The sequence below is a fragment of the Leucoraja erinacea genome, chromosome 1 (genome assembly GCF_028641065.1).
Source record: "Leucoraja erinacea ecotype New England chromosome 1, Leri_hhj_1, whole genome shotgun sequence".
NCBI lineage: Eukaryota > Metazoa > Chordata > Chondrichthyes > Rajiformes > Rajidae > Leucoraja > Leucoraja erinaceus.
In genome coordinates, this window is record NC_073377.1 from 49,985,385 (window position 1) to 50,001,101 (window position 15,717).

A 15,717-nucleotide genomic window follows, 5' to 3' on the forward strand; every position below is an offset into this window, starting at 1 on the left:
ACCCCACTGTCATCCCCTGCGCTCTCCCCTCACAATTTTACCTACTCCAACACGCACTAATTCCCCTGTCTCAATCCATCCATTCCGCACCGATTGCCTTCTCAACCCCCCCATAGCCATCTATCCATCCTGCACTGCTTCACACACAAGCACCCCTCCCGACCTTATTGTGCTGGAGATGTCTTCAGAGCAAACATTGACTATGTTTGATAACGGTATGCAATCAAATATGTTTTAAATCCCAATGTTATTATTTGTTTTAATCCAAAAGGATAGATTAATTAAATTGTGAACACGTGAAACATTAAAACCGCAGTGTTCGATTGTCACTGCTACCGATGACACGTTAATATAGAATTCATTTTAACGGCAAATCAATGCTCTTAATATGGAGTATCAGTACTGTTAATTTAATGAGCAACATTCACAACTACACGTTGGATTTATCCAGGTTTTACTTCTACGGTCAGTCATATACATCACAAATTTGGTCCGGAGATATTTCAGTTGAAATTTTAATGTTAATTCTGAAGTGGGAATGATGGAAAAAGCGTTTATCAACAATTATTTTTAAATTTGGTGCTTACAAACTGGGTATCTTCATTGCTGTTCACAACACATACATCTAATCTGAATGTCCGGTAATGTGGCGTTTTGACACCTTTAAACATATTACCAAAAGAACATTTGCTGGATTTATGTCCTTTGGCCGTCTCTTGTTAGTTAGTGTAATGTTTAACCTGTCAGATGGGTATAGTCAGTTTTAACAGCTATTATCATAAAATGCCTTTAGAAAATTCCTTGCAACCTGTATATTTTGTTGTGGATAAATTATGTGGGAAGCGAGAGTGTTTCTGTACCAATAGCAATAACGACCCATGCTAGGGCCATGTCATGATAATTTTCGGTCCTTCACAGAAAACATGCTTGCATCAATCTGTAGTGTGCATGGTTAAGCATATATGTTATCAAGGTCCAGGATTTATTGACACAAATTGATCATACGCTGAATAATCCAACCACATTTTAGTTTGGAAGTGGAAAGAAATAATAAAAATTACATTAATTGCAATGTGTAAAAAAGAGTTGTGATACTGTATTATAATTTTGCTGCATGTCATTGTGGTATATATCATCTTGATTGGTGAATATGTTTAGTTTGTGACTTTATTTCAAGCAGAAATAATATGTGAATGCTTCATTGAGTATAATTCCGACTGGTAATAACACACTTCGTTCGAGCACATTATCACACGTGTCATGCAAGCCATCTTAAATGATCATCTATACTGTCATTTGGCAACCTAAAAAGCTGCCAAGGTTGCCCGGCTGGCAACAGGGGAAAAAAAGTTAAGTGAGAGCCCTGTGATCAGCCCTTTGTGGATGATCAGCTATGATCACAATGAATGGCGGTGCTGGCTTGAAGGACCAAGTGGTCTCCTTCTGCACCTATTTTCTATGTTTCTAAGATCACCCCTCGACTTCCTACATTCCATGGAGATCAGATCCATACAATCTAGCCTCAGTAACTTAGTAACATCCTTGCAAATGTTTTTTGCATCCTATCCAATGACGTCTTTCCTGCAGGTGTCTAATTCCTGTTTTAGATAATAGACAATAGGTGCAGGAGTAGGCCATTTGGCCCTTTGAGTTCATCCTATCAAAATGTCACACCTCGCATTTATCTGACAAACTTTATTCCTTCACCTATTGGCCCAGTTAATCAAGATCCCATTGTAATCATAGATAACTTTCTTCACTGACCACCATACCACTAATATTAGTGTAATCTGCAAACTTACTAACCATGCCATGTTCATTCTTATCCAAATCATTAATGAAAATAACAAATAGATCCACAGAGGACGCTGTAGCCCCATCCCTCCATGCTGCACTGTCCCACCTGGAGCAGCGGGGGAGCTACGTGCGGATGCTCTTTGTGGACTACAGCTCTGCTTTTAACACCATCCTTCCCCACAAACTGGTGGACAAACTGGGGGACCTGGGACTTCCATACTCCACCTGCATGTGGATAAATAGCTTCCTGTCGGGTCGCAGCCAGAGAGTCAGAGTGGGCCATCACACATCCACGGCCCTCAGCCTCAGTACCGGCTCTCCACAGGGCTGCGTGCTGAGCCCCCTGCTCTACACCATCTACACACATGACTGCACCCCCGCCCACCACAGCAACACCATTGTCAAATTTGCGGATGACACCACGGTGGTGGCACTCATCTCTGGGGCGGATGAGTACGCCTACAGGGATGAGGTGGAACAGCTGACAGTGTGGTGTGGAGAGAATAACCGGCTCCTCAACACCTCAAAGACTAAGGAGCTCATAATAGACTACATGAAGAAGAAAATGGACATTACACCATTAATCATCAGAGGGGACTGTGTGGAGAGGGTGGCGGATTTCCGCTTCCTGGGAATCCATATTGAGGAGGACCTGACATGGAGCGTGAACACTTCTGCGCTGCTGAAAAAGGTCCAGCAGAGACTGCACTTCCTGAGGGTGCTCAGGAAGAACAACATCACCCAGAGACTGCTGCTGTCCTTTTATCGGTGCTCCATAGAGAGCATCCTAACATACTGTGTATGCGTGTGGTACACCAGCTGCTCAGTGGCTAAGAGGAAAGCGCTCCAGAGCGCTATTGACAACACCCAGAAGATTGTCGGCTGCCCTCTCCTCACCTTGGAGGACCTACACAGTTCCCACTGTCTCAAGAAATGCCAGAACATTATAAAGGACATTTCCCACCCCAGACACTCCCTGTTTGAACTGTTGCCATCAGGCAGACGGTACAGATCAATGAGGACAAGGACAAACAGACTCAAAAACAGTTTTTATCCCACAGCAATAACTACACTTAATATAGTCACCAAATGAGCGCAGGTGCGCTACATACCAAAGGGATTGTGAAATCGACAGAAGAATGGATGGTTGTGTGTTTATGCTTGGTTTTTTCATGTTATTTATTTTAGTTGTTTATTTCAGATATTTCTCTTTTACGTATCGTTAGCTTTTAGATAATGTGTGAATGGTGCACTGACTGGTTGGCATTTTTAATTTTGTTGTACATGTTTACATGTTATAATGACAATAAAGAACAATTTCAATTTCAATTTCAAATAACCGTATACACAACACTGATCCCTGTGGACCCAGCACCATTCCCCATCACCCACTGATCTCGGACAAATAAAAATAACAACATGGATCATTTTTATCTATTATAATTTGTGACGCATTTGGAAATTTCATAATTCATTTGCAAAATTCATTTAATATTTTGGCATGATTGCATTGTATTAGAAGGGTAACATTAAATATGATCTTAAGATGAGTGGCTGCATAGTTGAGCTTAAGAATGAATGTAGCACAAGACCTGAAGCGGATGTCATTGGAAAATGGAGTGGTTGGTTGAGATTAAAAGTTGTAGGTGATGTATTTTCATTTTTATGTATTCATATGAATAATGCATTACAAAATGTAAATCGTATTTCACTAGCACTTTTGTATTTTTATTTTACCCATAAACTTTTCTTCTCACTTTTGGTCTCTTTTAGATATCAATGTCTTAATGGTATACTGGTCCAATGATACCAATCAACATATGGTGCAATACTAACGTGACCATTCATCATGTGTAAACCAAGTAATTAAGATATTGAGATTTCAGACATATCTGGAGTGAATAAGCATAGAGAATTGTCATCAGAACCTGACCTTAGAATCCAAGGTCACTTCTGTGGGCAGAAAACATTTAACATTTTTAGCTTTTCACTAATTTGATCCTACACTTGGCAATAAGTACTTCATTTTGGCAGTTGCAGATATTCCAAGTAAGTATCAATCATTTTTCTTCCTGACTTTGGCTGCTGTCTTTGTGGCATTTACACATCTTTCTCATAAATGTATGGGTTTCCACCAGATGATCCTGTACCCTCCAACACTGCAAAAAAGTACTGGAAGGTTAATTGGCAATGTAAATCAGCGCATAGAGTAGTCGTGCCAAATGAATCAAAGGAGAAATGAACAATCACGATGCTTGTTCCCTCCAGATTTACCTGAAATTGACAGAAGATCATTGCATATTATCCCTTAATTCCCTTGGACATGTGAGAGAAAAAAAGTTACAGAGGTAAAGGGAAAGAAGAGGGGAATGTGATTTGTGTGTTCTTCCACTGGGACTGATGTCCAGCACACTGTGGATGTTCACGTCTGTATAATGCACTAATGTAACTGCACGATTATTTGAATATATGCAAAATAAAACTTGGAACATGCTGAAGGTATCAAAATCCAAAAAAAAAGTTTTCATAGGTAAGATTATTAACATAATGAGAGGATGAGCAATCCAGAGTGGTAAAGTTTAATACCTGATCCATGATGAATAATGTAATTACAACCAATATATTTAATATATTGTAGCAAGCAGGTAAATGATCTGTGTGCTAGAGATAATCCTAGTGAGAGTATTGGAAAATGTATTGCAATTAAGTGGACCTCAGAAAATGCATCAGGATGATGTTAAAGTTTGGCATATGTAAAGCCTACAATGCTAACATAACATCAGTTCACTCTCTTATGCTGTATCAAGTTATTTGGTCTTGTAAAAGTATTGTAGTTAAACTTGAACCTCTGTCAAGCTTCTCAAGCGGATGACACAACCCTGATTGGACTGATCCAGGATGGGGAGGAATCTGCCTAGAGACAGGAAGTGTCACAGCTGGCGTCCTGGTGCCATCACAACAACCTCGAGCTCAATGCTCTTAAGACAGTGGGATTTATTGTAGACTTTAGGAGAGCTCCCCCTTCTCTCACCCCACTCACCACCAACAACATCACAGTCACATCTGTGGAGTATTTTAAGTTAACCATATAACCATATACCATATAACAATTACAGCACGGAAACAGGCCATCTCGGCCCTACAAGTCCGTGCCGAACAACTTTTTCCCCTTAGTCCCACCTGCCTGCACTCATACCATAACCCTCCATTCCCTTCTCATCCATATGCCTATCCAAGTTCCTGGGAACCATCATCTCCAAGGACCTTAAGTGGGGGGGCTACCATCGACTCCACAGTCAAAAAGGTCAACAGAGGATGTACTTCCTGCGGCAGCTGAGGAGAAACAATCTGCCACAGGCAATGATGGTCCAATTCTACACGGCCATCGTAGAGTCTGTTCTCACCTTCTCCATCATGGTCTGGTTTGGCTCAGCCACCAAGCACGACACCTGGAGGCTGCAGCGAATCGTCCGATCAGCTGAGAAGGTTATTGGCTGCAACCTTCCCTCCATTGATGAACTGTACACTGCAAGGACCAGGAAGCGAGCGGGTAAGATCATCTCTGACCCCTCTCACCCTGGCCACAAACTCTTTGAATCACTTCCCTCTGGAAGACGACTCCAGACTGTCAAAGCTGCCACAGCCAGACATAAAAACAGTTTTTATCCATGAGTAGTTGCTCTACTCAACAGCCAAAAATCTGTAGCCTCCCTGTGATCTGGTATTTTGTTGGTTCACATGCTTGATCAATGGTGTTTTATCATTAATGTTTAATTATTATTAATGTTTAGTGTTTTCTGAGTCATTCGTAACTGTCATTGTATGTCATATTTTTACTTGTGGATGGAGCAACAAGGCAAATTCCTTGTATGTGAATACTTGGCCAATAAACTAACTTACTTACTTACTTACTTACTTACTTGATCTGGTCCTTATCTGCTGTTAACTTGTATGGATTTTTTAGAAAGGTCTGCTGATTAATGATTAGGAACACTGTGATGACTGGTTTTCCCTCACCTAATTTGAACATGTCTATCAATACATAGGTTGTAATCACCTTTTTCAGAATGGATCAAGTAGCAAACTTGATTTCCAAATTTTTGTCCTTCTTTCGTATATTTATTGACTCTCTCTCTGGGAATTGTTTTCAAACTTGGACAAGTCTTCTGAATGTGTGATCTTCTTCTGAATTGGGATAGCGGGAAGTACAGGGTTGACTCTCATAGAATCGCGTGATATCACTGGCAAAAATGAATAAAATGAACGGCTTTGACTAGTCCCCTCTCTTTGCATTCTAGATGGGAGTCTTGGTGGGCGATTTACTGGAGCAGTCCATAGAGAAGTCAGAGGCTGTGCTCTGGTTTTTGGCACTTCTGATCGAAGATTACCTACAATCAAAAGAAAGAATTGTCAACATTGATAAGAAACATATTTAAGTTCATTTTTCTAATTTAACAAAAGGCATTATTTGCCTAGCCAACACAATAATGCCCTCAGACCCAAGATATTGAGCCAGCTGCAGTAAGGTGTCTACATCCCACTTTAATATAGGGAGTAATAAGCTAATTTGCATGTATTTACCTTATTTGATACTTTTTCTGTAAGCAGATGACAATTACAATAATTGTATTGTTTTGTTGTGGTTACAATGAAGATGAGAAAGATGAATATTTAACAAACATATAATTCCCTGCAAAATGCTGATGCATTGTACATTGCTAGACTATCAAGCCATACAACGCAGAAACAAACCTTTCATCCTACCGTCCATGCTGCCATTTCTACCTATCCATATTATTTGATTTGCCCTCATAAGTTTCATAGTCTTCTCTGCCTTGCTGATTCAAGATCTGTCTTAAATAGTGAGATTATCTGCATTCACTATCTCTTCAGGCAACACATTCCAAACCAACAATCTCTGTATGGAAAAAAAATTCCTCTCCCATCCCCTTTAAGCCTCCTATATCTCACTTTAAACCTTGCTTTCTTGTCTGAGACACCCCATCATGAGAAATACATGTTTTACTATTCCCCTCATAATTATATATACCCTATCAGATCAGCCTTCAGCCTCCTCCACTCTAATGAAAACAAACCCAGTCTATCCAGTGACTTTTAACTGAAGTGCTTCAATCCAGGCAAGATCCTGGCTAATCTCTTCTGCGTGCTTTCCTGTGCTATCACCTCCTTTCGACAGTATGGTAATCGGAACTGCGCATAATATTCTATGTGTGATCTAACCAGTGTTTTATAAAGTTGTAACATGATGTCCCTTATATTCTATACCAGGGCCTGAACTGAATATCTACAAAATGAAAAAATATATGCCAAAGGTATTGGTTGGAAATACTGAATATGTAGATGTGAAAAAAACATTCAAGATTGATCAGACTTCGCTAAGATGGTTTGCATCGATATCTTAATAAATATTCACCTACATTTATGAACAGAGTCATCGACAATAGGCGCCAGGTAGGACCTTGCAGGTATTGAATCTTTTACTTTCATTTTCTCAAAGGGGGTTATATGTACATTTTCACCTGTAGACAAAAGATAAATTAAAATGAATAATAAGCAGAGTATATTTTCAACATTATGATTTCCATGAATATCTGTTTTTGAATCTGTTTCTGCTTTGATCTATATTCTATCATTAAAGATTATCTAATCAGCTTCATTATTGATTGTCTAATCTGGATGTGATCCAGTGAACAGTTTTGTAACTAACATGGCCAACCGTAGCTAAAGGTTCAAAGGTTGTGAATTCCAATTGTTGCGGTACTAAGTAACAACAATAGTATGTTTTGCAACATATGAGAAATTTAATTTGCCAAGTCATAGGTATGTTACAATACTTACCTTCAGCGGCGCTGCAATTCTGCCACTGGCCGTGTGTGCGATTTTGGCGCGTTTGAGGGGGGGGAGGGGGGGGGAGCGAGGTTAAAATTGGTTTTTTTCCCGACCTGGTCCTGAATTATATTTGTTCGAGTGCAAGATGTTGCTAAAGAATCGTTCCTACGGCCGTTCTGTGTGTTTTAAAAATAAATTCACCCGACAAGTTAATCGCTGGAGTCATTTTAAAACCAGATTCTGAAGCTGTCAATGCTGACAACTGGGATGGATTTTATGGAGGACCAGATTTTATTCCCCCCGAAGAACCGGCAGTGTATTTGCTGCCGATATGGGGGTATAAATTCACCACATTCTGAACGTTCCAAATGGTCCCGTTCCAGAAAATCCCACTCGCAAGCTGATTTAAATGGCAAGTAATTTACAGGTATTAAACATTAAATTCCTTCCATTCGGCCTATAAACCCATGACAATGAGATTTAAAAATTATGTTAAATTGTGAATTCTTGTGTGAATGTTATTTGGACACTTAGGCTATTTAAAAATGTTAATCTATTCTTAAGAAATGGATAGATGTTTAGATCTAGTAATTGAATTTTGTAATTAGCTGCAATTAGGTAACTAACTAATTTTATGCTTTAATTTCAAGTCATCTAAGTAAGATTGTTTCATATTTGTTTCAGAATGCTTCAATCTATAATAACTGAAAATTTCTTTCAGTTCTCTTAAATTTTAAGAAAGTTATCGGCTTTTAAATGTTCTCGATCACAGCTTTTGTGTTAAGTCAATGAAAAAGCAATAGGGAACAAGATGCCAATTTCCGAGTATGAAAATGGCCATAACTTTTTTAATACTGAAGATACTTGAGGTTTACACAAAAGGACACACAGTGGTGGAGTGACTTAGCAGGTAAGGCAGCATATCTAGAGAACAGAATTCCTATGGGGGAACCTGCAACTGGGTTTGGATTTGCATATGTCAGAGGGCTGGGGAAGTTTACAGAGTACAAATTAATGTGACCTCAGCTGTACAAGGATGGGATGATGATAATGATATCAGGCATGCATAGTCAGAGAGACAGAAGGAAATGCGAATGGTGGAATCTTGTGCTGGAGTAACTGAGGTATTCCATGAATGGTTAGATTCTGCTTTCAGGAGTTTGGGTAATACACATTGATAAAGCATTCATTACCCATTGGGAGAAAGATAATAATAAGCATACTAGGGCAGCAAAGTGGTCCAGCGGTAAAGTGGCTGGCTTACAGCGACAGAGACCCGGGTTAGATCCCGACTACGGGTGCTGTCTGTATGGAGTTTGTACATTCTCCCTGTGATCGCATGGGTTTCCCCCTGGTCTCGGTTACCTCTCACATTACAAAGACATGCAGATTAAGTGGCTTCTGTAAGGGTGATCGTTGGAAGGCACAGACTCAGTGGGCCTGTTTTAACTCTGTATCTCTGAACTAAACAAAATGTTCTTCAAATGGATCCGGAAGCCTGTTTGATAGAGATAATCTCAAAGTAACAGTTACAACTATTTACATAAACAGACTGTCTTTGAAAGATTTGTGAATACATATATCAAGAGGCTATCTGTCTCATGTAGGTAAAGTTGCTCTGTGAAAGCAGCATAATTTACAATAATTCGGAGGAACCAAAGAGATATGCTAAATGTATTATCAGTGGGCATAATTGGATCCTGGGAATAATCCTGGAGACAGTTCAGAATATATGTCTTCAGAATACAATATAATACAATAATAGTTAGACAATGTTTCTGCTTAAGTAGAAATAAAGTAATAGAAGGTAAATAACATATTTAGAGCAGACCTTTGTCAAGGAACATCTTTTAGAAAAAGCAATAGTCTAATAGTTTTGAAGGCAGCAGTATAAAATATAGGAAGCGTGCAACACAGGGTACAAGCTACAAATTCCTTTCTTCCAAATATATTTACTTAATATTCCGGGGTGGGAGTTTGCAACCTTCACGTGGTCCGTCCTGTTTCGACGAATGCAATCAACCAAATAGAACAAGTTGTCCTACAACTTTAGGCTGTGCACGCCATACGCAAGAAGAAGAAGAAGACTCAATATTCCAACTGACTCACCAAATCTAAATAGTTTAGAGGCCAGACAGATCCTGCAGATCCTCCAGACAGATTATTTCCTTTCCAAAGCAGATATCCTGACACTGACATTATTCAGCTAGATGGCATTACCCCTGACAAACTTGCCAGAAATATAAAATACAACAATGAAGAAGATTTACAAAATAAAGCCAAAGCAACTCACTTGTTTGGCAGCTTATCCATTACCCTACACATTCAAGTTATTCACCATTAACACATTGTGGTTGAAGTATGTATCGCCTGCAAAAGACCATGCAGTAAGCTATTCTGATAGGACCTTTCAATTGAATGATCTCTACCATCAAGAACAACAAGGGTAGCAGACACATGGAAATCTAGACTGGATGAAGGATTTCAACCCAAATGTCGACTGTCCATTTCCCTCCATTTGCTCCATGACTCACTTAGTTCCTCCAGTTGCTCTCCCGTTTTTGCCACAGATTCTCTTGTGCCTCTCTCCAATCTCACCTTTTGGTAATGGCCTCTATTCGAGGCAACATCCTGGTGAATCTCCCCTGCAATCTTTCTTACCCTAACACATCCTTTCTAGGGCGGGTGACAAACATACTAAAAAATATTATTACTGTGATGAGACAGTAAAATGTTGCAGAACAAAGGAAGTACTCCGAGTTCACATTGTGGTGGCACCTGGTGACAATCCAAGGTCACAACGAAACATCGGCTCTAGAGGGCGGCGTCTTGGTGTGTGAGGCACTAGTCACGGGGTCAGTACCTGATTTGGTATTTAAGGCCGGGCAACGCCCGTGTCCTTCGAAGAGTAGGGAACTGTATTAGAGAGATTAAACATGTCTAGTGCACACACTTGTGTCCGACTAGTTTTAGGCTGGACTCCTACGAGTCCCCGCTACAACATACAGATTCAGGAAGTAATCAGGAAGTTTAGTGAAACATTGGCCCTTATTGTAAGGAATATTAGACTAAGTGGGACGCATTGGGTCCCATGTTCACACGAGAGGTCTGGTCCCCTAACGCAATATTCCACCTCTCCACCAATTCCAATTTCTGGAGCGCTAGTATGGGTATTGTGGGCTGAAGGGACTGGTTTCGAGAGGGCTAGTATGGACATTGTGGGCCAAATGGATTCTTGGGGTGACAGCTCAGTTACTCAAGCCTGATGTGCTGGCAGCTCACTCACGGCTGGTGGGTGAGCAGTTGACTCACGGCTATTCCTTGAAATTCCATTTCAAGCCGGGTGCATGGCCACCAAATTCAGGTGCAGTTTCCTACCACTTCAAGCAGGGTGCAAGGCTACCAAATTCAAGTGCAGTTTCATACCACTTCAAGCAGGGTGCAGGGCCACCAAATTCAAGTGCTGTTTCATACCATTTCATGCAGGGTGCAAGGCCACCAAATTCAAATGCAGTTTCATACCATTTCATGCAGGGTGCAGGGCCACCAAACTCAAATGCAGTTTCGTGCCATTTCAAGCAGGGTGAAACCACCGTGAAACCACCATAAAACCACACAAAACACCACCTAAACACCACACTCACAGTTCAATAGACATTCAGTGTGTTGAGTTGATTCACAGCTCAGACAGAGTCGTGATCTCTCCCTCCCCCATCTTGCAGAGACTGAGCCACACCCACCCTTCTGGGTTTTATAATCCCTCCCCCTCCCACCGGAAAGGGTGTGGCTTTCATTGCGTGATTAACAGGAGAGAGATTCTCAACATTTTTTAAAACACTAATAACACTTTTATTTTTTTTATTAATGGGAAGAATCCTCTGCAGCTGATGAGTGGAGGGGGACTGAGTAAGGTGGCCAAAAATCACAGCCGTAAGTGGAACCATTTTATCTAAAATCAATATACAGTGCAAACAGGAAGTTGTCAAGTTACCACTATCACCAACAACTATTTGCAGTGCAACTTTTCAAAGCAGTTACCACCACTACTAACAACCATTTTCAGTGCAGCATTTCAAAGCAGTTACCGCCACCACCAACAACCACCACCAACAACCATTTGCAGTGCAGCATTTCAAAGCAGTTACCACCACCAACAACAACCATTTGCAGTGCAGCATTTCAAAGCAATTACCACCACCAACAACCATTTGCAGTGCAGCATTTCAAAGCAGTTACCGCCACCACCAACAACCATTTGAAGTGCAGCATTTCAAAGCAGTTACCGCCACCACCAACAACTGTTTGCAGTGCAGCTTTTCAAAGCAACCACATTTTCATTTTCAAACCACATTAAGGGCACTCATAGTTGAGTAGACATGTGTTCCGTGTTATTCAAAGCTCAGAGAGACGTGACCCTCTCGCTTCCTCCATCTTGCAGAGACTGAGTGAGGCACAACACTTCCGGGTTTTATAGCCCCTCCCCCCTCCCACCAGCAGGGGCAGCAGAGAGAATGTCAACATTTTTAAAACATTAATAACTCTTTTATTTTTCATCGATGGGAAAAATCCTCTTGTCCTACGCAGTGGAGGTGGACTCTGAGTAAGATGGCCAAAAATCACAGTCGTAAGTGGCAGTGTTATTTCAAAAATCATGAAACAGAAAAACAGGAAGTGGTCAAGATCTTACTTTTAGTAATATAGATGACTTTCTCTCAGGGGATCATTGATCTTTGGAATTCTTTATCCCAGGCAAATGTGGAATTGGGAATTAGTGAATATATTCAAGGCAGAGGTTTGAACCACCAGGAACAAAGTATTGAGGTTAAAATTAGAACAATCATGATTTTATTGAATGGCAGTCCGGACTGAAGGGTCTCATAGGTTTATTTGTGCTCCTGTTTTGTATGTTCTTATATTCTAAGTTTGGAAGGGAATCAACTATAGTACATTTTCCTTGGAGAAATGTATCCCTTGATTACCATGCGATGTAGTTAAGGCATAAAAATCGAGGAGGATGACAGTTACATCAAAGGAGTATTTACCATATGTTTATAACCACGTGTGTAATGCTAGATGAGGTTGTATAAAGCCATGTAGTGGCTTGTAGATATCAACAGCAAACATTTAAAATGTGTGGCAGGGTGGTTGTAAATAACAAATGTATACAGGACTGTAGATAGAGACAAAATGCTGGAGTGACTCAGTGGCTCAGGCAGCATCTCTGAAGAAAAGGAATAGGTGAGGTTTTGGGTCAAGTCCCTTCATCAGACTGAGAGTCAGGGAACCCTCTGTAACTCTCGGTCTGATGAAGGGTCTTGCTTTCAAACATCACCTGTTCCTTTTCTCCAGAGATGCTACCTGAACCCCTAGTTACTCCGGCAATTTGTATCTATCTTCGATGTAAACCAGCATCTGCAGTTCCTTTTTACACATATGTAGGGCTGTGCAATCTTGTAAGCTTTGCCTGATTCTTTTTAGCATGCTTTTCTTGTTATACCTATGAATTTGTTGAATAGTTGACTGTTTTGGTCATGCCTTTAAATATCCCCTTTGACAGCTTTTCTTGACCACCATAAACAGATCCTATCCCCTCTGAAATATCTGGGACAGTAGCATCTGTGCTGAAGACTGAGAAACGTTGGAACCATGTGCCATGCATCAGATCTCTCTTACATTGTGACAGCTGGCTTATTAAGCTGTAGCCCATGTTTCGAAAGCTGTTGCAGTACTATTACGACTACTTGTTACCAAACAAGTTGCAACCAAACTAAGACGATGATAATGCTGGAACCAGTTCCAGAATATCCAAATTACTCTGAATTTGGAAGTTTTGTCAGGTCCCTGCTACATGTGGGTGGAGATGTTACCCAAGCATGTTCCTTTATAACTCTTTACAATTTACAGTTCTTCAACAAATGAGGTAGGCCAGATGGGCTGATATATGTGGCAAGTAACATTGATGTTACAGAAATACAAGGCAATGAGCATCTCTGATAAGAGCGAGGTTATCTACCTATCATTGACATTCAATGATTTCACTATTGCCAAGTTCTCTAACCATCAATACCTTGTGGTCACCATTAAACCTCTCATCAGACAATGATGAGAAGGCCTACCGGGAGGAGGTGGCTGATCTAGCACTCTGGTGCCAGGAGAACAGCCTCCTCTTGAACATCAAAAAAACGAAGGAGCTGATCATGGACTTTAGGAGGGCACATCATCCGAGGACGTACACTCCATTGAGTATAAATGGGGATCCTGTGGATAGGGTGAACTGTTTTAAATATCTGGGGGTCAACATCTCTGAGGATATGACATGGTCATCACACGCCTCAGCACTGGTGAGTAAGGCAAGGCAGCGCCTTTACCACCTCAGGCAATTGAGGAAATTCAGAGTGTCTCCGAGGATCCTACAGTGCTTCTACGCAGCGGCGGTGGAAAGCATCTTGTCCGGGAACATTACCATCTGGTTCGGGAATTGCTCTGCCAAGGACAAGAAGGCTCTGCAGAGAGTAGTGCGTTCGGCCGAACGCACTATGGGAACTTCACTCACCCCTCTGCAGGAACTATGCAACAGGAGGTGCAACTCCAGAGCAAACAAAATCATGAGAGACCTCTTCCACCCCTGCAACGGACTGTTCCAGCCGCTACGGTCAGGCAAACGCCTCCGTTGCCATGCAGTGAGAATGGAGAGGTTGAGAAGGAGTTTCTTCCCAGAGGCAATTCGGACTGTAAACGCCTTTCTCACCAGGGACTAACTCTACAGAACGTTTTTCCTTCTATTATTTATTATGTAAAAGAATATGTGTGTTATGATTGTGTTTATAATTTGTTTGGTTGTTTTGTTGTTTGTCTTTTGCACAAAAGTCCGCGAGCATGGCCACTTTCATTTCACTGCACATCTCGTATGTGTATGTGACAAATAAACTTGACTTGACTTGACTAAACATAATCCCACCTGGACCAGTCACATAAATAACAAGGCTGCAATAACATTTCAGATGGTGGATATGCTATGGTAGGTGACTCATCTCTTGACACCCCAGGCTTTTTCACCATCTTTAAGACAAACAGGAGCATGACAGAAACAGAGCGTAACAGCGTAACTGAAAACTATTCACATGGAGGAATGCTGTGTCAACAACTTTCAGGACAAAGTAGCTTACTTGATTGATACTTTATAAATTTACCAACGCATTCATTCCATCAACCACCCGTGGCTGCAATGTGCACCATCTATAGGCACCCAATGCACTTTGGTGATTTAAATAGATGATTTTGTTTGCGAGTCAGGTACAGATGACCTTAGATGATTGCTCCAGCAGAATATGAATTCTAAACTAATGGTAAGTGCAGCATGACGTTTGTCGGTTAATATGTCTTTGTTGTGGATGCTCCAATGGTGGCTCCTCAGTGTGGCATAACCAGATGTAAAAGGAGAGAAACCCACCAGTAAGACAGACCTTGGTGAAGAACTCTGAAGCAGGAGGGAAAACGTGACAATATACTAAACTTAAACTGAACAAGAACAATTTCCCAGAAACCCAGGAAGAATGGCAAAGGAGGACTATGCCAGCCCTTCCCTACGTTGCTGTCAAAATACATCTCACAGACTGAAGATCCTCCTCAGCTCTACTCCCAGACCGTGGGAGTAGTTTAGGCAAATATACCACATGGCTTTAAGGATTCCACAGACAGTACATTATGGCAACACTCCAGTGTTAGGGTTAGGATGTTGCTTGCTTCAGCATCAGGTAGTGTTGATGTAATGTCCATTTGATTATCAAAGACATAACCAATGCCCAGACTTCACCTTTACTAGGCACTGACAGGTGGCAGGATACAGAACAATATTCTCTAATATTCTCTAACACCACTCTCTAATACTGCCAACCTGCCTTTCCATAAAAGATTATCATGTTTGAGATGCATTCCAAAAAATGAAGTATAATATCTGAAGTTTGCACCAACCACCAAGCATGCTGCTCACTCCAGTGAGAAAATTGATTGGAAATGCATTGCTAAGTGATACCCTCACCATGAAGAAGCTTAACATTAATACGCCTGCTT

At 41.0% G+C, this 15,717-nt stretch overlaps 1 protein-coding gene across 1 annotated transcript in view; it reads right to left on the reverse strand.

Annotated features, from left to right (window-relative positions):
* Positions 1-3,149: 3,149 nt before the first annotated feature.
* The window catches only part of ankrd55 (ankyrin repeat domain 55), a 70,114-nt gene continuing 57,546 nt past the window's right edge, over positions 3,150-15,717 (reverse strand). Inside the window, exons 10-11 of the mRNA XM_055634538.1 lie at positions 7,236-7,337; positions 3,150-6,185 (exon numbers count right to left, since the gene is read on the reverse strand). Of these exons, the coding sequence (XP_055490513.1) occupies positions 5,917-6,185; positions 7,236-7,337 (371 nt within the window). The 3' untranslated portion in view covers positions 3,150-5,916. The remainder of the gene's footprint in view (positions 6,186-7,235; positions 7,338-15,717) is intronic.